We start from the raw sequence: 21,311 nt of genomic DNA, 5'->3' as shown, positions 1-21,311 counted from the left end.
TTTTAATATATTCTACTAATGTTTATTTCTGCTACAAGCCTCTGCATCATATGCAAGACCAAGTCTGATAAAAAGGCTCAGTTCTGCTTCAAGGTTCAGAGAAACATGAAAAAATGAATCTGAGCACTCAGCTCTAGAAATAGCAAGTACATATTTTTTATTCAACAATTTCTTTGCTCAATTGCACAGCAAAGTTAAGGAAAACCCTACAGCTCTCAGTCACATCTGACTTACAGTGATGAAGGCGTGGTTGTCTCAGTTTCATTTATGCTCTTAAACAGAATGTGTTACCTTGGCTTTGAATGCTTTCCAGCTAGAAAACTGATCATGGAGGCCACATTTGCCAGATACTCATTATTCCGTTTAACAACATTGCAAACCTCAGCTGTAAGTTAAACTTACAATTCTCCCTGATTACTTGTGATGCTTGTATTGTTCCTCACTAAATGCATTTCTAATTTTTTTAGGGAAGATACAGTTCAAGAAATCACTTTGTGATTGGAACACAATCTCCAATGACTTGAATAAATCCTGGGAAGGAACGTTACCAATACTGTCAACTGCCAGCTCTGTTTGGCAGTGGCCCTCAAGGCTCTTATGGATGGAGGTGTGCCAAAGCCCAATACTCTCTGAACAATTCTTCGAGACATTCCACATGAGGAGGTATTCATATTTAATAGCACATTTCCTTATTTGTAGATATCTGATGTTACACAGGATTTGGATTCAGCAGAGTGGCGCAGCACTGTACTGAAATCACAAGCGCAATATAGCAGTTGCAATATACTGTTGAATCACAACACAAACATAATTCTCATTACTGGTCTCTATATGGTCATCATTACAACACTGGGTGTCCCTACAGTGGGGGAGGAATATGTGGGTTGAAACCAGATCAAGCCTGTTGCTCTCTTCAGTTTTTATTTATTGGTTGTTCAGTTTTTATACCTTAGTTTTTTCTGAGTTGCCAACACCTTTCTCCACCCATGCTGCTTCTCTCCACTTATTATCTCAAGGAAGGCTGTTTACACAACCTCAAATCCCACTGGTACAGTTGGATATCTAAAATAAAGGTCTTTCTCAACACCCTTCGAGCTGAGACAAGTTAAGCTTGTTAAGCTTTCTTTATGACAACTGGTGGTCATTTCTTATATTTGTCCATGAGCTCATCATCCTTGCACATCTATTCTGAGCCTTCTTCCTTCTCTGCACTGGTGAAATCTCACCTGGAGTATTGCATCCAGATGTGGAGTCCTCAGTACAGGAGAGTAATGAACCTGTTAAAGCACATCCAGAGTAAGGCCACAAAAATGATCCAAGGGATGGAACACCTCCCCTGTGAAGACAGGCTGAGAAAGTTGATAACAGCCTGAGAATGCTGATAGCAGAAGACCTCATAGCAGCCTTTCAGTAACTAAAGGGGGGCTATAAGAAGAAAGGGGACAGACTCTTTAGCAGGGTTTACTCTGTTCAGATATAAGAAAAGATTTTTACAATGAGGTTAGTGAAGCACTGGAACAGGTTGCCCAGAGATGTGGTGGATGCCCCATCAGCGGAGACATTCAAGGTCAGTCTGGATCAGGTTCTGAGCAACCTGATCCCTGTTAATTACAGGGGAGTTGGACTAGATGACCTTTAAAGGTCCCTTTCAACTCAATTCTGTGATTCTACGACTAAAGGCCAGCATACCATTTCATTTCTGTCTCTATTCTCAAGGAAATAAATGGTTAAAAAATCAACTACACCTTTAATTTTGTACCAGAAGGCACTTCAGATGACCACCAGGTGAGGTTTTACAGGTACTGAATACGAGTTGCAGCTTTTTGATCAGGACAGTGTCTTGCCAAATGAAATTTATCTTCTTAGATTTTCCACAACTAATCAGTTCTTTGAAGGTGCAGGTGGGAAACTGCTCTTACTGGAGGATCTTTGTTGATTTGCACTCACGTGGGACTCACAAAAGCCAGTGACAAGGAAAGACAATTAAAAGGAAATGACCGGAGTCAGGTACATCTTGCTGTCCACCTCTTTCCATCTATCCCCACTATAACTTAAAGAGTTAAATACCAAAGTTAAAACACCCTCATTAAGTTGGAATGAGGAGGGACATTTACTGAACACCTTGGTAACTAATAGATTCACTCAGAATATTGAAGTCCTTCCCCTGCCTAATTTGATTTGATCAAAAGCCTTTGCTCCCAGTCTAACTAGTAGACTCATTCCTCCTTTAAACATGTTGTAACTGAGGCAAGGTTGAAAGAAGACATGAGTGGGTGAAATCTGTAATTGAAGACCAAGGTAATTGCTTGCAAGAGTTTTTGTACTAACTCCAATTGATATTTTGCATAGAATAATTCATTGTTAATTAGAGAAAGAATGAAAATCCCAGTACTCCATCCATGTCAATGCCTGCACAAGTTAGATACTTGGTCATGTTGTCTCTTGTTCACTTTGGGATGCTTCCACACAAAATAGAAAAGCCTCCTGCTGCAGCTAGATTTTTCTAGTTTGCAGAAAGATTCAAGCTTAGACAGAAGTTAAACTTGAATCCAAGCATCCAACTTTTGGGTGAAACTTCAGGCAGAAGAGGTGGTGAGTATCCTCAACATCCTTGTCTGAAGAACGTTAGGGTTGCATGTGAAATCAAAGGAGATTTGTTGTTTATCCTGGCAGGCCTACACAACCAGGGTAGAGAAAGGCTCTGTACTGTTGAGATTGAAGCAGCTTTGCTGATTCTCAGAATCACACCTAGAATACCATCAGCACTGTTTGGGGTGGCTTTAATGCTAATTTCAGAATCCCATTGTTCCACCACAGCAGTGAGCCTATACACAGTGGCTTTAACAGTGGTGGCACATTTTGGCTGAAGCACATGATGCACTGTACTCAGTAACGCCACCCTACAGCTGGAAAATGTGCATGAAGTTTGCCATCCTCAGAGCTGAAGCTGGATGGAGTACACCTGTCTAAGCTACCTGAAGCTAATCTAGCTACCTGAAGATGTTTAGATGTTGCAAGGGCTAAAACTTATTTCACAATAGAAGAATGATATTTAGGGAAAATGAGAAACGATAGTTTTCACTGTTTCCAAAGGCAAAGTGGCAAATCATGTGCAACTTTGAAAACCAGGGTCCTGGGATGTGACAGCTGTTGCTTACTCTTTCCTTTTGGCTCAGTTCTCAGATTCCCATACAAACAGCTGAAATGGCTCCTAATATGGAGATGTGAGCCTATTTAATACAGCAAATCCAGATGAACTGCTGCATAAACTTAGATCCCGAGGGAAGTTAAATCATTATTTTAATGACCAAACCGTACTGTACCAAGAAACTTTGTGAAAAACTCTTCTTTCGAGTTTTCAATATGGCAGCTTTACTTTTGTGGAATAGCAACAGTATTACTCACAACAAAACAAAGCTCTATTAATTAAATAAAATTCAGAAACTTAGATACAGTAATGTGAATCAATGCTGAGAGTGGATATTACCATTAAAAAACAAATATACTGCAGAATTAGTGGAACAAGCTGTATAACCAAAGTAAACATAAGAAACTTGAGAAGCTCAGAATTAAATATAAAATTAAAAAACAATCTCTGTGTGTTCAGATCTGCAAAGGTTCAGTAAGACGCACAGCCTTAACCTTAACTCTGTGTCATCACACACAGTAATTGTATTAAAATATAGTTATGAGTTTTAAAGACTGTAAATTAAACTCAATTTTCTTTCTTCTCTCTTGTTATTGTTTTAATCTGTTAAAAGATGTTTGGCACACCTTCCTCAGAGCCTGATTTTTCCTGCAGAACCTGTTCTGCTGTTTGGCAGTGCGCATCACTGAGCTATAGGGTACAGCTAATGGAACTGCTCATTAGATGGTTTGTTTGCCTCTGGGACCCAGGCAACAGAACAGAAATTTTCAGCTAGCAGTAAGAAGGTCTCCAACCTGCAACATACAGCTTGCGTATCGAATGGGATGTAAAACATTCGGAGAATTTGACGTTGTTCAATGTCTCAAAATGTACTGGGAATAGGATACATTAGACTTCTGTCAATTGCAATGTGCTGCCAGAAATACAAGCATCTCCCACTGAGATGTATTGGCAACAACACACAGAAGAAAACTAACTTCAAATGGGCAGCGAGTTGGATATTACTTAAATAATACATAAGCGAATAATGACATTGTCAAAGTAATTGTCTCCCCTGAAGTAAGATCAGGCCATTTTTTATGTAATCCTAAAAACCACCAGACACGGCTATCAGATACTAGCAGCGTTCTAAGGAAGGTGGGTTTTTTTTTTTTTTTTTTTTTTTTTTCCAATATACAATATGCATTTTCCAAGCAGCACTCTTCAGGTTTAATTGGGTATTTTATGTGTGTAAGAATCCTGTAGTACTCCATAGGTTTCTAAGGGCACGGATGAAGCCAACGGCACAAAATGAGGAAGCAGCATGGTGCACTGCTGCTCACAAACAAGAAAGCCGTTTCTGCTCGAGCTCTGCAGTCAGGACGGCCTTTCTGTACGCATTACACATCTTTGGTTTCTGACACGCTAGTAAACACTAACACTTTGTTTACGGCCGGCAGGGCCGGGTACAGCCCCACGCTGCATTACAACCATGTCCCTTCGTAAGCGCCTGGGGGCGGCGGGGCCGCAGCCCTCCACTGAGGCCTCGATCTCACGGCGTTACGCCGTGTTTACGCAGCGCTCGACCCCTACCCGCTCGCTCCCACAGCCGTACAGCCCCGAAAAATTGCTGCCTGTCACTTTAAGACAGCGGCCCCGGCACGTGGAGCAGGACGCATTTTCGATTGGCTAGGTCTCCTTGCGCGCTCCAGCTCTCGCGCTCCGACTGGCTGCTTCAGCCTAGTCCCGCCCCTGCTGTGTGCCGCCAGGGGATGCTTCTCCTCTCGGGCCAGTGCGCAAGCGCATGCGTCGTGCCCCATCCTCAGCGCCCGTTGACTCGCGGCCCCGTTTGCCCTCCCGCCATGGCGGCCGCCGCCGAGGAGCCCTTCCCTTTCCACGGCCTCCTGCCCAAGAAGGAGACCGGCGCCGCCGCCTTCCTCGCCCGCTTTCCCGACTTTGACGGGCGGGGGGTGCTGCTGGCCGTTCTGGACACCGGCGTGGACCCGGGCGCTCCGGGCATGCAGGTAACGGGAGAGGCCCTGAGTCACCGCACCGGGGCGCCGGGCAGCTGCGTGGCCGGAGGGCGGGCACCGGGCTGGGCAGCGGCCCGAGCGGCTGCGGGCTCTGAGAGGACCTCTGGGGGCTGGCGGCCCGGTCCCGTCGCTCCCTGCAGGGCGACAGCCCTCCTGGCTTTGTCTGCACCTCCTGTTACACAATGGCTGCTCCTGCGGTTTCTACGTTTTGTAAATCTGCGTGGGTCATTTTAATGCCGCCGTATCTCAGCATTTCCTTGTTGCTTTTTCATTTGTCTGTTGGCAGCTCTTTATCGTGTGGCTTGTGTATTACTTCTTAGATCACTTACAGTTTCCTGTCAGCGTATTTCCCATCAGATGTAGCAGCCTTGAGATGCGATTTAGAGGGAATTGCGTCTTGTTTGGGTAGTGCATCCTGTATGTTAAATAAGCAGTGTTCATTTCTGCCATCTGCTTAGCACAAGTTTTGCTCTCAAGTAACCGGTTCAGGGAGCTCACCTTGGCATGTTGTTAGCCCAGCGTTCCCCACTGACGCCTTACACAGTTCAAGCAAGTAAAGGGATAATTGAAGAGGACAGATAGGGTGGAAGGTGGCACTGGACAGCTGTCACTTCAGTTGAGTTAAGCTGGAATGAACCTAGCCAAAAAGCAAGCAAGATAATACCTTCCCAATACTTAAAGGGGGCTTATAAATAGGATGGAGACTGACTTTTTACGTGGTCTGATAGTGATTGGACCAGGGGGAATGGTTTTAAATTAAAAGAGGGGAGATCTGGGTGAGATGTTTGAAGGAAATTTTTCACTCAGATGGCGGTGAGGTGCTGGCACAGGCTGCCCGGAGAAGCTGTGGGTGCCCCATCCCTGCAGGCATTCAGGCTAGGTTGGATGGGGCCCTGGGCAGCCTGAGCTGGTAGGGGGCAGCTCTACCCACAGCAGGGGGTTGGGACTAGATGGGCTTTAAGGTTCCTTCCAACCTAAGCCATTCTATGAGAAGACAGTTAGGTAGACAGGAATACAAAGGGGATGTGCATAGTTTTGAAGTTTTACATGTGGAAGCAAAAAACTTAAATTTCTAGGTGTTGTAAACAAGGAGTGGTGAACTGAAAAGAGCATGATTTCATGGGCAGTAGTGGAAACTTTGCTTTGGTGTAAAATTTCAAGCAAATTGATATGGTGGGGACTAAGACAATGAGGGTTTATAATCCATATGAGCCTGATGTTACCTGTTTTCCTTGTATGGATGGTAAAATTTCAAGTAGTGAAATTTCAAGTGCTGGAAATTATAAAGGAGGCATGGGCAGCACACAAATGGTCTGTAGCATAGGTTTGTAAATGTTGCTTCAGAAAGAGGATGTCTTTACTCTTCAGTGAAGTGGGCAGTTTATGTCTTGCCTCTCCAGAATAAGACTGTCTTGCAGATAGACAGCATACTACACAGGAAGGAAGAGTAGCTGTACTGTGTGACAGGCAATTTCCAGCCTTGGGATGCTATCCTCCCTGCTGCTTTCTCTACTCCTGCTTTTTCTTGCTGTCAGACTAACTGTCAGTTCTCAGCCTGGCACAAAATGAATCTCTTGTTTAAAATGAATAGAGGGCACTATATGCAGGAAGGTTAATAGATATTACAGCATTTAGTTGAAGTTAGTACTACTTGAAGGCTGAAGTGAGCTGCCTTGTTTTGAGTATAGGGGATCTCAGTCAAGTCAAAGATGTTTGCATTTTGTTGCTTCCCAGTGTTTCATTTTTGGGTGGATTTACTTTGTTATTTTACGGTTTGATTCTTGAATACTGATACCATAAATGTATGACATGCAATCATTTGATGGGAGGCAATATAACAAAGAAGTACCTTCATGTTTATTTTCTTACCTGAACATTTGTTGCTACAAATACAGTAGCTACTGGGCTTAACAAAACTTAAACCGGTAGCGTTTTTCTGCTAGTTTGCTTTCTTTGCTGGATAAAGCATTAGCCTTGTACTTATTTTCCTTTCTTTTCTGAATGTTTTGCAGCCAGTGCCCTCTAGGGAACTCTTTTCACCTAGCCTTCCATTGCTTTACACTCCACTCGGTGCTCCCAGCTCACAGTTCAGCTTGTCTGCTTCTTTCATGCTTGTTTCTTCCCTTCTCAGCCCTCTTGGTACAGTCTATTTCCTGTTGTTATCTGCCAACTCTGATGAGCTTTTGAGAGGGCTGATAAATTTAATGGCGTGCCGTAGCTGTATATACGTATTGTCTTTGTTCATCCCCACCCTGTCATTTCCCCATTGCTGCTAAGTAAAGTTGTATGATCTGGCAAAAATACACTGAGATACACCTGTCTTTGCCCTTTAATTGAGCATTGTTGCAGATAGTGGTGTTTCTCTGCTACTACTATATGTATCAGCTGCCAGGATTATGCAGATATATTGAGCGCTTCAAAAATAATCTACTAATTTGTTTTGCATGGTCAGAGTTAACATGGAAGCATGAAACTTCAATAAATATGTACAAACAACAGTATAATTCTGATGTAAACTAGTTTTTCTAACAACCTTAGGAAAAAATAATAAGTAGAGTTATGGCTTTTTGTAAATAAATCATAATGTCACAATGTTTAGATGTTGTACTAAGGGACATGGTTTAATGGGGAAATACTGATGGTAGGTGTATGGTTGGACTAGATGATCTTGGAGGTCTTTTGCAACCTCAGTGATTCTGTAATAAGGAAAAAAAGAGTGGTGGGGCATTGGAACAGGCTGCCCAGGGAGACGGTGGAGTCACCATCCCTGAGGTGTTCACAAAACGGGTAGATGTGGTACTAAGTGACATGGTGGGCAGCATTGCTGGGACTAGATGATCTTAGAAAAGTGTTTTCCACCCTTAATGATTCTGTAATACTATAAAATACTTTTCACTGTATAGAAATCCTCTAATTTTGAATTTTAATGCCAATGCCTCCTGTCTGTAATAAATTAATTAGTTCAGGACCTTCTGATCAAACAGGGAAATTGACCAAGTTCACTTGGTTTTGTTTTTCTCAGAATTGCAGGACTTGAGAAGGGAAAAACAGCTGAAATCTGAGTTTCACTGTAGCATTACTACTGGTGGGCAGTGGGCCAAACAATCTGTGTCGGCAGCAGAGGCCATGTCGGTTACTTGCACTGAGTGGCGGACTCTGACTGGATCTCTGCCACTAGGAATTGAACCTTGGACCTTTGCAACTGAAATGCTGAGTTTCTTCTGTCTGACTGCAGGAATTCGAATTGTTGGTTCTGATTGTACACACAAACTCACGTGCGAGCGTAGACCTACTATTCAGCTGAAAGACGAAGAGCTGTATAGTGCAGGAGTTGCACATGGCCTTTCTGGACTGGTTGGCGAACAACTTTCAAAACTACGCAAGCTCACCACAGCATAAATCAGTGTTTGGGCCACCTGTTGCTGTGTAACTTGTCTACTTCAAACAAGTCACCTTGGACTATGTTTTCCTTCTTGTTTTCTTGTGCTTTGATCAGTGAATAACTTAGATTACCACGTGCTACCAACTGAAGCGTTTGGATAGTCTCAGGTTTGACTTGCTCTTGCTTTATGGTTGGAGTAACTATTGATTTCTTTGTCATTGGAGACTGGCATCTGAAGGAATTAATTATGAGCACAAGAAAATAGTATTGTGTAAATGCTTTGGTGCTCTGTTTCTCAAGTAAATTTTCACTGCTGCTTAACTGTTTCAGCAGGTGTATTACCAGTTTAAAATCATAGAATCATCTGAGTTCGAAGGGACCTTTAAAGGTCATCTAATCTAATTCCCTTGCAATGAACAGGGACATCTTCAGGATGCTCAGGGCCTTGTCCAACCTGACCTTGAATGTCTCCATTCAAGGGGCAGGATTTTCACCACCTCTCTGGACAACCTGTTCCAGTGTCTCACCACCTTTATTGTAAAAAACAAACAAACAAAAAAAACCCTTCTTCCTTATACTCAATCTAAATCTATCATCTTTTGTTTGACACCATTTCTCCTTGTCCTACCACAGCAGACCCTGCTAAAGGGTCTGTCTCCTTTCTTATATAGCCCTCCTTTAGATATTGAAAGGCTGCTCTTAGATCTGCCAGAAGCCTTCTTTTCTCCAGACTGAATAGCCCACAACTCTCTCAGCTCATTCTCACAGGGGAGATGTTCCATCCCCTGGGTCATTTTTGTGACCCTCTTCTGGACACACTCTAACAGGTTCATGTCTCTTCTGTACTGAGGACTCCACATCTGGATGCAGTACTCCAGGTGAGGTCTCAGCAGTACAGAGCAGAGGAGCAGGATCACCTCCCTCAACCTACTGACCATACCACAATATGGTTGGCTTTCTGGTCTGTGAGGGCACACTGCTGGCTCGTGTTCAGTTTACTGTTCCCCAGTACCCCCAAGTCATTTTCAGCAGGGCTATGCGCTATCCTTTCATATCCCAGTTTGTATTGATAGTGGGGGTTGCCATAACCCAGGTGCAAGACCTCTCACTTGAGTTTGTTGAACCTCATGAGGTTTGCCTGGGCCCACTGCTCAAGCCTGTCTAGATCTTTCTGGACGGCATCCCATCTCTCAAGTGTGTCAGCTGCACCTCACAGCTTGGTGTCATCCACAGAGTTGCCAACGGTGCACTCACCCCGCTGTCAATGTCAGTGATAAAGATATTAAAGAGTATCAATCCCAATACTGACCCCTGGAGGACTGTTGTGACAGTTTCCTTAACACATTTCCATGAACTGATCAATAATGTTGGTGTATGCAATGGGAGCTCTTATTTAGCCTCTCCAAAATCAGTGTTTATTACATTCTGGAATATAGGAATCAGTGTCCTGCTTATACTTACTACTTTTTTTACTGAACCATTTAAGCCTGTTTTTACTTGGGGACGGGGGGACAGCTCCTAGCACTCCAGGTTTATTAAAATGGGACACAATCCCTGTAACAGAAAAAAAACGAGATGATAATTTGTGTTCCTGCTAGATTTGTGCTCAGTTAAGACTCAAGCTTGTAACCACGTGTAGTTCAGCACCTTTCATCTTGCTAGATTTGTGCTATCGATACTGCAAAACATGGCTGGAACAGTTGGACGAAAGCAGTGTTGCCAGTCACTGAAATATGAACGTTTGTTTTCGCAAATAGTAGTTTTGTGAATTGAGGGAAAACTTATAAGCCAGGAAGATAGATGTGGTGTTCTTGATTCATTGAAAGTTAACCTGATTTCAAGGTATTTTTCTGTCTTCCAGTTAAAGGTTGGGTGCTCGACAAAGTTACTAGACTTTTTTTTATTAGCAAAAGCGAAAAATGGCTAAAGGCCATTCAGCTGCACTTTCATTTTCTTCTGCGCTTATGTTTTCAGATTACAACTGATGGGAAGCCCAAGATAATTGATATAATTGATACAACTGGCAGTGGTGATGTAACTACATGTACTGTTGTAGAAGCTAAAGATGGAGAAATCATCGGTCTCTCTGGAAGAACTTTAAAGGTGAGAATTTGTGTGGTGGTACAGAGAGAGCACTGGGCAGCTGTCAGCTCTCTTTTTCCTGTTGTTATTCAGAATAACAAATCTAGTCTACTGAGGGTTTAAATTACAGTAAGATAATAAGCTAAACATTGAGATACTTGTTGTTATCCTATTAACTCTTCATAATATGGTGTTTGTCCTCACTGATAGTATGATTGTTTCCTTAGTTCTCTACCCCAAAAAATTGCTTACTGGGACTGTGTTTTATAAATGCAGATACTGAAAGGTGTTCATCTGCAGCATCACGTGAATTGATACTAATTTATAATATTTTCAATACTGTTCTGCTAAACTTCCTTACACAGCATTGAATTTTTTGTTTGTTGCCATTAATTAACCTATTCCTGAATATACTTTTCTGTAGATTCCTGCAAACTGGGTAAATCCTTCTGGCAAATATCATATTGGGATAAAAAATGGCTATGACATATATCCTAAAGCTCTCAAGGAGAGGATTCAGGTGAGAAATTGCATTTTTGCTTCTAGTGTATATTCATATGTCACTATTTTAATGTAGAGGTCTTTCTAGAAAACTATAGTATGTACTTTACTAACACACGTAGGCTGCTAGCCATAGGTTGATCTTTGCTTAATTTTGACACAGTCCATTTCTGTGAATTCTCGGAGTCACAGCAGATGGTCAAGTGGTCCCCCTTACACAGATCTCTTGAGTCAAAAAGTCTAGAAATTACTGATAGCTATTTACTTTTCCAGTGTAGCAATTGTTTATTTGTAGTATTGTATTGAAATTCTTAGCCATTGTGTCTGAAATCATAACTTGCAAATGACATGTATATTAAAGAAACCAGTTTTATGTTACAGAAAGAACGCAAGGAGAAGCTCTGGGATCCTCTTCACAGACTGGCTCTAGCAGAGGCTTGTAGGAAACAAGAAGAATTTGATGCTGCTCATAGCTCTCCCTCCCAAGTTAGTATACTTCTTTGTAAACTTGTTACAGTTCGTTACTGATAGAGAGGATTAAAATATTTTTGTTAGATAAGTGAAGGAAAGATTTTTGTGATAATTTACCACTGCATCTTCTGATTCATTAAGAAGCAGCCCAGTATATAGGTGGTTCCTTGATTTGCCAAATATTGTTAACTTTCTAAACTTGGTTCTGATTATGAAAAGGCTATTGGTTCAAATATTTCATGCCATGTTTTCAGTAAGTTATATTCTTAACTTTTGAGGCAGTCATCTTTGTTGTGCTGAAAGTTGGAATCTTACAAACATATCCTTTCTTTTGTGAACTAGATAGTATTTCATTGAGATAGAAGCATCCCAAGGAATTTCTGCTGTGTCATTTAACCATCTGTAGAAAAAATAAGGATGTGAAATATAATAATTACAGCAGTCAGAGTTATACATAATAGGCCAAGGATAGATAGAGCACTGTTGAAGACTATTGATGTCTGTGACTTCTGTGATAGTCTTATGTTTCCGATGAAGAAATGATAAATATTTGCTTCATCAGAAAGGAGTATGGCTTAAGATTGTAATTCATAGCTACTTAGTTACAATTTTAGTAATACTCTAACTGTATTTTCATTGCTGTGTCAGGTAAATAAGCTAATAAAGGAGGAACTTCAAAATCAAGTGGAACTGTTAAATTCTTTTGAGAAAAAATACAGTGATCCTGGTCCAGTGTATGATTGTGTAGTATGGTATGATGGTGAGACCTGGAGGTAAGTACCCAAACTTGTTCAAAATGTTTTGTTTCACACATTTAACACAAACTGTTGTTTTATAATATGTTAATTTTTCCATCTACTTTTCTGTAGAGTTCTTAAATATTCACTTTGAAATGATCCTTTATCATGGTGAAGTTCTGATCCTAAATGAAGATGGCATAGAATGAAGGCTTACGCTTTGTATCACTCTGATTTTATTAAGCTTGTGGGTTGTTCCTCCAAGGCAAAGAGTAAAATTGCTTTGTATGCATTGGCAATAGGAATTTGAAGAGGGGAGGAAAAAGAAATCACATGCTTTAGAATGCAATGTGTCACTTTTCTTGACTGTTAATGTGCATCATGCAAACCAGTAGCTGAAACTTCAGATATTTGTGTACCAGTACTGAGCAGCTAGCTTAAGTAAAATTTCTTCCTTGGAGGAATTGCCTGAATTTACATAATCTCTCTTTGTAAAACAAGCATTACTTGAATTGAGTAGCATTTGAAAATCAATTAATTTAGATATCTGTGTAGTTTCTGAATCTAATTACTAAAGGCCAAGTTTAACAGTATTGACGTAATGAACTAAGATACTGTCAACCCAGGACCAGACCTGCTGAGGTCTTTGTGGTACTCCTCTGTTGTGGGGGGTGGGAACAGTAACTGGAAATGCATAACAATTGGAAAATTACCTTTTTTTCTTTGTTATCAACAGAGCCTGCATAGATACAAGTGAGAGTGGTGACTTAGCTAGCTGTACAGTGTTGAGAACCTACAAAGAGGCTCAAGAGTATGGATCTTTTGGAACATCTGAAATGCTGAATTATTCCGTTAATATATATGATGATGGAAACCTTCTTTCAATTGTGACAAGTGGAGGTAAAAGTAATGTTAAGAAAACTTTGGTGCTGAGTAGGTATCATGAGAAGCAGCAGTTTATATTGGTTCCTCTTTTTGGTACTTGGGGATGGCTTATGGTAGCTAATTAATGCAGCACTCAGTACTAAGGCATTAAAAAGTCATTATTCCTATTTCCTGTAGTAAACCCATAACAACATCTTGTTACTAAACTTGCTTATGTTTTTTTTGTGTCTGAAACTCAGTCAACTTCTTGTCCATATGCATGTATATAACAGTATACTTAAGTTACTATTTAAGATATTCCTGCATTTTACTGGCATAAATGTAAAACAGTGAACCTTCTTTCAAAGCAGCTTTTTTGTTTTTCTTTTGAATATAGTTTGGTTATTAAATTTTGTTGCTGTTCTTTGTGCTTTCATAATTTAAATATCTTTTTAAAACACCTGTCAATAAAAGAGTATCTGTAGTTTGGTTTATCCAAACTTTTTAATGATGATGGATGTCATCGTAGCTGTAGTGCTAACTGCTCTGATCCTTTTTTCATGTGTTCTTAATCTAACCACATTTTGTTTTGGAAACATCCTGAGTGGTTAAGGTGGTATGAATGTATTTGATTCTTTGAAATGCTCTTAATTTCTCATGAAGCTGTCGTATCTCAGCAGAACTACAGGAACAGTTCTGGCTTTTAAATCAGTAATAACTTTGTGAGATTCCTTTTATGGCTGTATGGAGTTTTTTTTCTCCCCCCCCCATCTCCACAATCTGGTTATTTTGGGTATAATTTTTGTTACTTTGGGTAGCAAGAGTTGAACCTTTTTGATAATATCTGTAAGTGGAGTTTATTAGTTAATACTTCCTTTCTGTCTTTCTGCCTCCTCCTTCTTGCCCTCAAAAGCTGTTTTGTTTTGCAAATTGCTCCTAATTGCTTACTGGCTTTTTGTCTCTTAGTATAATATGTCATTTATTTAAATAAGTAGTTTAAATTCTGGGATCGCTAATGTAGTTCATTGCATGAAAACTAATAGACCTATAGTGTATTAAATTGGTGTAAAACCATGCAGTGGTTTGAATTTTCATTTGCCTAGGAGCACACGGAACACACGTGGCTAGTATTGCAGCAGGATACTTTCCTGAAGAACCTGAACGAAATGGTGTGGCTCCTGGAGCTCAGATTCTTGCAATCAAGATTGGTGATACAAGATTAAGTACAATGGAAACTGGCACCGGTTTAATAAGAGCTGTAGGTATTTCGCTGGGTAAATGTTGATCTCAGCAGTTTGAATTTATTATGGAATAATGTGGAATACTTTCTGCTCCAGTAACTCATAGACTGTGGTTTTGTAGTCCTGTAATACTACCAGCCTTAAAATGAATAAAAAGAAACGGTAATTTCAAGCTTATCTTAAGACCTCAGTTTTACAAGAATAAACATTTAGTAAGACTTTTTTTTTTTTTCAGATGAGTGTTGTGGTGTTTGGCTAACTTAACCCATAGGATAAATGACTTGTATGCATATTTAAAGTTGTTTATTCTGTGTTATGAGTGTATTTCTATATATGTGGGTTTTTTCATAGTTAGCTACATAACTGTAATACTTAGAGTAGTGACTAGTATCTATCTTTCTGGCTGAAGTTTTCTTGCCTCTTTCTGAAGAGTGAGGAAAAAATATTACTTTCTCATGATCAAAGGCCCAACGCCTCTCTACTATGCAGTAAGTGGTTGGGACAAAATGTATGTAAGAGAAGGAATAAAAATAGAAAATGATTATTTGGAGCTCATAGAATATATTGCTATGGTAATATGAAGATTTGTGTTAATGCTACTGTGGCTTTTTGGAATTTAAGCAAACCACACAGGAAGGGAGAAATATGAGTTATTAAGGATGTATATTTAAGACTAATGAGCTTTGTGGTTTTATATTATGTTAACGTCTTAACTTACTGCTTGGAACGTGGCACATTAATGGCATGTTTTGTTTTTTAACCGGACTGCTAGGAAAATACCACTTTATTGTAGCTCACTTCATTCAGTTTCCTCTGTAGGGTTGAGAAAAACGCTTCCCCTTTCCATAAATGTGTCGCAGACCGGTTTAAGCAAATGTTTTTTTCCCATTCTGTAATTACTTATGTTGGTTTTTATTTTTACTTTATCAGATGATAGAAGCAATAAAATACAAATGTGATCTTGTCAACTATAGCTATGGAGAGGCAACACATTGGCCAAATTCTGGGTAAGTGCAACTGTGGTTAGCATGAGGGTTTTTTAACATCACACAAGTGGAATTTCAGGTGTTGGTTTTTTGTAAATGTACTGTCAGTAGGAATGAATTGTCCAGGCCCAGATGATGGTATTAAAGTACTGCAGTTTATTTTTTAAAATATCTACAAAAATTACATAAACATATTGAAAGTGCTATTAATTGTAACACAAGGAGTATTTTAAAGCAGTGAGGTGTTCTTGTAGTTGGAACACCATGTAATCTGAGTGGTTTTTTTGTTTTCTAGGTTTTTATTTTATTTTAAGACTTAATGTTGCTATGTGGCTGTTACTCCCTTTCAAAATAAGTAATGTCAGTTCTGGAACCAGCTCTGCCTCATATGAAAAGCTGGCTGCATAATCTCTGTGACTGGTCACAGAGATCCTACTATGAACAGGAATTCTTCCACACAGAGAGGAAAAAACCATGTTGTTGATTAAATAACTCTTTTTTTTTTTTTTCTTTCCTTACTTCAGGAGAATTTGTGAAGTAATTAATGAAGCAGTGTGGAAACACAATGTAATCTATGTTTCGAGTGCAGGAAATAATGGCCCTTGCCTTTCGACAGTAGGATGTCCTGGTGGTACTACATCTAGTGTCATAGGTACAAATACTTTGTTTTTTTTTCCCTCCATTAAAACAAAAAAAAGTTAGTATTCATATTCTCTTTTTTCAAGCTTTGTAATTTTGTTTTATATTTGGGACCACAAGTTGTCTGCTAAACCAAATTCAAAATATTTTCAAAGAGTACTGGCCTGCGAGATTACTTTTAAGGGAGGCAGTTACTGTACGCTTATGAAACTGTAGGTTATCTTCTTCCTATTCAAGAATTATGCAGAAAACTGATGTTGGAGGTAGTTGATGTAGATTTGATGTGGGTTTGTATGAAACTTGCAGAAGAAATCTATTTAAAGAGTAGGAGGTCATTCTTTTTAAATGTGGCAGTCTAGGCACACCTCACAGACCATTAGCTATTGCAGGCATGTCCAACACGTGGCCTGCGGGCCACATGCAGCCCAGCACAGCTGGCAGGTACGCTCCAAGGATACTTCATTGACACCACTTTCCAAAAATGCAACTTCAGCAGTCTTTGGCATAGTCATTTATGTGCTCTGGGCCAACTGGACTGATCAGCGGGAAAATACTGGCTTTGATCACTGTGGTGGTTGAGCGGTACGGTTGTGCCCATCTGTTTGAGGTAGTATAGCTATGAGTCATGGGAATATGAACCAACTCACACAGATTCTTTTGAGGCAACCTTAGTGTAGTTTGTGACGATGTCAACACAGCCAAAATGATTTTCCCCAGAATGGGGGAGGTGGTCTGTTGTGAAATAAATGCAGATAGTGGATACAAATTGTTCCAGAATACAAATGACACTTGGAAGTTATCTATATCATGTAAGATTTACATATTACACAGTATCACTATCAGCATTTTAACTTTGTAGCACGCTGTTTACACTTGTTTTGTAACAACACTTGAATTTACTGAGATGGAAAAAAACCTGTTTGTCCATTTAAAACTTTTTAAAAATAATCATTCAATAGTGTATTTAAAACAGTTTATTTTTTTGCTTTATTACAAATTCATTGTGCATCTAAAATGCTTGTTTTTTAATAGGTGTTGGTGCCTACGTGTCACCTGATATGATGGTTGCTGAATATTCTTTGAGAGAAAAACTGCCAGCAAATCAATATACTTGGTCATCCAGAGGGCCAAGGTAAATTATGATAAAAAGGAGGAAATTCATTACTTTGCAGTTCTTATTAAGTAATTCAAAGCCTAAAAATTGGTCACTGATAAGTACAGTGAAAGTATTTCTTTCCCCCAGGAAGAGCTTAAGTAGTCTGCTGTTCTTGGAAGGTCTTTGTAGGCCTCTTGAAGTCTTAGCGGGAGGGAGGATGCCTGAACTGTCACAATCTGTACATTTCAGGAAAGTGTGTCTAGAGAATGAAAACCTTATAAAAGTTGTTTGGAGATGTGTTCCATTTCTGGATTTTTTTTCAGAGGCTCTTTTCAGTAGCGTTTGTTTCATTAAGAAGTGTGATATAGCTAACTATGCTGTTAGTGCTGAAGACTAGAAGAAATACTGTTGTAATACTGTTACTTCTGGCTTCAGTGACATTACAATGGCACAATTTAATTACAGGTTTTGTTTGAGTCTAGTGGAAGTGTGAGTGGACAGCAAAAATCCTTTTCTATCTCATAGAAAATTATCTCAAAGATCTATGAAAGAAAGTGTGGGGGCTTTGAGAATTTATTATTATTATTTCATGTCTCAGAAGAATTTGATAGTAATGTGGTGGCCAAAAGAAGTCTGAGTAAGCACTAGAGGCTTCCAGGCAGATATGCTGTGCCCTGCTTGTCTGAAAGCGTGATAAAAACACTGTAGTTTATACAGGACTCTCATAAAATGTATTCATTATGATTCTGTAATGTAGAGTACTCCGATCTTGAGACTTATGAAGCTATTAGTGTAGGATACATGTCCACCTGGCCTCTCCACAGAATTTAATAGCTCAGACACAGTATGGTCCTTATTAAAGTGATATGTTTTTCATCTAAACTGTGTGAGGAAGATTTAGTGTATTTGCCTCATACAGTTGAAAACTAGATACTTCATAGATACTCACTGAGTTTTTAAAAATGCTTGGGCAGGAGAGAAGGTGACTTGTGCCCAGCTAATGCTGATCCGCTTCTTGAGACAAGAACAGCAAGGGAAGAAAAAATGTATCAAGTTCTGTATTGTAATTCAAAATTTGACCTGCTTGTGCAATGACTGTACAAAATCCAGATCTCTAGATTCTAAATTTTTCTAGTCTCCATCCCTTTTACTATTTTTTCTTTAAAATACACATTATTTTCTTAAGAAATAATAATGGTTAAGTAGGCTCATAATGAAGCATTTAGTACATTTGTGTTTTCTAATTCAAATTCTGCTAGATAAGTCAGCTGACTAAATTGTAGCCCATTGTAGAGTATTGAAGGAATGAAAGTTCGGAAAACGTTCACTGTGGATAACAGGCATAGCTGGTGATTAATTTGATATCAAGTTGTACTTAATGTAATGTGTTATCTTGTATTTAATGGGTTTATGATTTAGTGAAGTATTATTTGAGAACGTGCCAAAGCTAAAATTATCTATCTGAGTACACAGGTAACTTCAAAGTAAGGTGTGTAGAAAGTAAAAGCTTGTTTTTCAACAACTGTGTTCTTACACTAGCACTGATGGAGCCCTTGGAGTAAGTATCAGTGCCCCAGGAGGTGCTATTGCTTCTGTTCCAAACTGGACTCTGCGAGGAACACAACTCATGAATGGGACATCCATGTCTTCTCCCAATGCATGTGGAGGCATTGCATTAGTACTGTCAGGTAATAGCAGTGCATACTGTAAAAGATTAGGTCTTTTTCTATAACTTTCAAACTTTGTAATTTTTTTTTTCCAATAACATCCTTACTTTTAATTTCAGGGCTCAAAGCTAATGATATTCATTACACTGTTCATTCTGTCAGAAGAGCCTTAGAAAATACGGCAGTGAAAGCTGAAAACATAGAAGTATTTGCACAAGGACATGGTGTTATTCAGGTAATTGCCAGCAAAACAAGCAAACAAACAAACAAAAAAAACCTTAAATAACTGCCAGTAGAAAACTACCTAGAAAAGCTTTCTGGATGAGCTCACAGCTTGCTCCCTAGCTACTTAATTAACAGATCTGATTCAGGATAAAGAAGGGAATGTAGTGGGAGGAGAGGAGGAATGAAATATTTCTCTCAGCTTCAGCATGCAGTTGGTTTCTCTTGAATATGTGTTAACTAGACACATTCCTTGTTTGATCAAAAGGGTGTGTGGACATAAAAGTAGGATGTGGGTTTTTGTCACCCACGTATGGATTTGTATGCCTAAATTCTGTCTTAATGTCAGAAAATGTTTTTATACTGTTGTCAGAGAGCTGAACTTGTTCTTTGCAGACAAAAGCTGGAACAGTAAGTTCTGAGCAATGAAAATGGGGAGATACCCACGCTAAAGCAAAGGACACCTTTGCTTCACAAAACAGTACATCTGCAGTAGTGGGGGTGACTTTGCTGTGTGTGGGCCTGCACTGAAAAATGTGAGCATTCATTGTGTTGTCTTTTAAGTAGCTTGGAAATCTCCAGTGTGAATTTTTTTATGATAAAGGCAACATGAATGACAGTATCCCTTTGCATAAGGCTAAGCTGTTAAGGACTTCCTGATGTTTTTGCCTGTGGTCACTCTCATCCTAGCCAAAGAGAGGTACTGAGATTTTGCTCTCATGCTTAAAGACGTTACGTATTAAGTGCTTAGCCCTAAACTTGTGTTCTTGAGATTCTGGAACCCAGTAGCAGATATCTTCTGAATACATCTGTAATGCTGAGTTTGATGGAGAAGGCAACAGGGTAGTGACCGTATCAAATAAAAGCATTTCCAAAACTAAAATGAAATGCACCAGTCTTATCTTAGGATTTAGTATTCTGTGGTTAAAGTGTATATTAAAATATGGTTAAAACCGCTGACCTGGGAGACTGAGACTATAGTGCATCCACTTGTCTCGGAGAGGGGTGTCCTAACCCTCATAGGTGAAGGTAGCTTGCTGAAATATAAGAGAATGTAAGATTTTTGAGGGTCGGTAGAGTAGAAAGCATGATAGTAGGATGCCTTTTTAAAACAAAAAGATGGACTTGTCATCAGAGGGAATGAACAGTCGAATCCTTTTATATCTACATATATTAAACTTACATAGGCATTCCGTCTTGCTTATATGTTTTAAAGACCTTAACTTCTAGTTCTGTGTAAAAGGTTTAAATCCTTGACTAGTTTAGCTCCATATATGAGAAAGGAACCTGAAGTAGTATTGTAGACCTGGACCTTTTGCTTCCAAGTCATCTGTGGAAATCTTTGTTTTGCATCTAAATTTATGGCAGAGGGAATCTGTCATTTTTTTTTAAATGTTCTTTACTATTTCAGTGCTCCATAGGGCTGTTGCATGAAGTGTTGCCTCAAAATCAGTATGACTCTAATTATTAGTTAGGGTGTTAGTAATTTCACTGCTTGTTGCTATACTTGTTTCTGAATGCCTCAGGGAAGGGATAATGCACGTGAATGACTATTAAAGCAGAACGGTGTTAATGTAGAATGTGTTCTAACAGGTTGATAAAGCCTATGACTACCTCATTCAGAATTCATCATTCACAAGCAACATAGGCTTTACTATTACTGTTGGAAGCAATCGTGGCATCTACCTCAGAGACCCTGCCCAGATATCTGCACCTTCTGATCACGGAGTTGGCATAGAGCCTGTCTTTCCTGAGAATACAGGTAGGGAAGCTTCTTTTGTATGAGTTAAAAATGAAGTGTAATCTTTAAATAGAATAACTATGATAATGAGGAGTGGTACAAGTCTTCCTTTTGCTCTAAACAACTTTAAAGTGAAGTTGTGGCTCCCAGGAAAAAATACAGAAAAAATAATCAAACATCTTTAATATCTCAAGAAATTGTAGAACAACTAGGGATTTTATTGCAGATAACTCTTGACAAAGAATGTGGGGTATTCTAAATAGGGAAGAACTTTACTGGGAAACTAATCTCTGGATTTGAAGACCACAAATTCTAGGTTTGGATTTTATCTATGCTGGGAAAAATTGTAAGATTTCAACAAACAAGAGTTCCATTCAGTAGATAAGCATAAATATACCTAGAGGTATATTTATATATGTAGGTACTTGTGGACTGTTGTGAGTAATTAGTGCCAGTGAAAGTGTGTTTCACAACTTCTCTTCATAGACTGGTTTACTGTATTTTATTAAGTACCAAATGTTT

At 39.4% G+C, this 21,311-nt stretch overlaps 1 protein-coding gene across 2 annotated transcripts in view; it reads left to right on the top strand.

Annotated features, from left to right (window-relative positions):
* The window catches only part of TPP2 (tripeptidyl peptidase 2), a 49,478-nt gene continuing 33,072 nt past the window's right edge, over positions 4,906-21,311 (top strand). For both annotated transcript variants that reach the window (XM_021415785.1, XM_021415776.1), the window contains exons 1-13: positions 4,906-5,151; positions 10,517-10,645; positions 11,049-11,144; positions 11,507-11,611; positions 12,245-12,369; positions 13,070-13,233; positions 14,301-14,455; positions 15,369-15,445; positions 15,949-16,076; positions 17,096-17,195; positions 18,699-18,847; positions 18,946-19,061; positions 20,642-20,810. In XM_021415785.1, coding sequence (XP_021271460.1) covers positions 4,990-5,151; positions 10,517-10,645; positions 11,049-11,144; positions 11,507-11,611; positions 12,245-12,369; positions 13,070-13,233; positions 14,301-14,455; positions 15,369-15,445; positions 15,949-16,076; positions 17,096-17,195; positions 18,699-18,847; positions 18,946-19,061; positions 20,642-20,810 — 1,675 coding nt within the window. In that variant the 5' untranslated portion in view covers positions 4,906-4,989. The remainder of the gene's footprint in view (positions 5,152-10,516; positions 10,646-11,048; positions 11,145-11,506; positions 11,612-12,244; positions 12,370-13,069; positions 13,234-14,300; positions 14,456-15,368; positions 15,446-15,948; positions 16,077-17,095; positions 17,196-18,698; positions 18,848-18,945; positions 19,062-20,641; positions 20,811-21,311) is intronic.

Source organism: Numida meleagris, chromosome 1 (assembly GCF_002078875.1).
Source record: "Numida meleagris isolate 19003 breed g44 Domestic line chromosome 1, NumMel1.0, whole genome shotgun sequence".
NCBI classification, from domain to species: domain Eukaryota; kingdom Metazoa; phylum Chordata; class Aves; order Galliformes; family Numididae; genus Numida; species Numida meleagris.
This window is presented reverse-complemented; position numbering and strand designations above follow the sequence as displayed.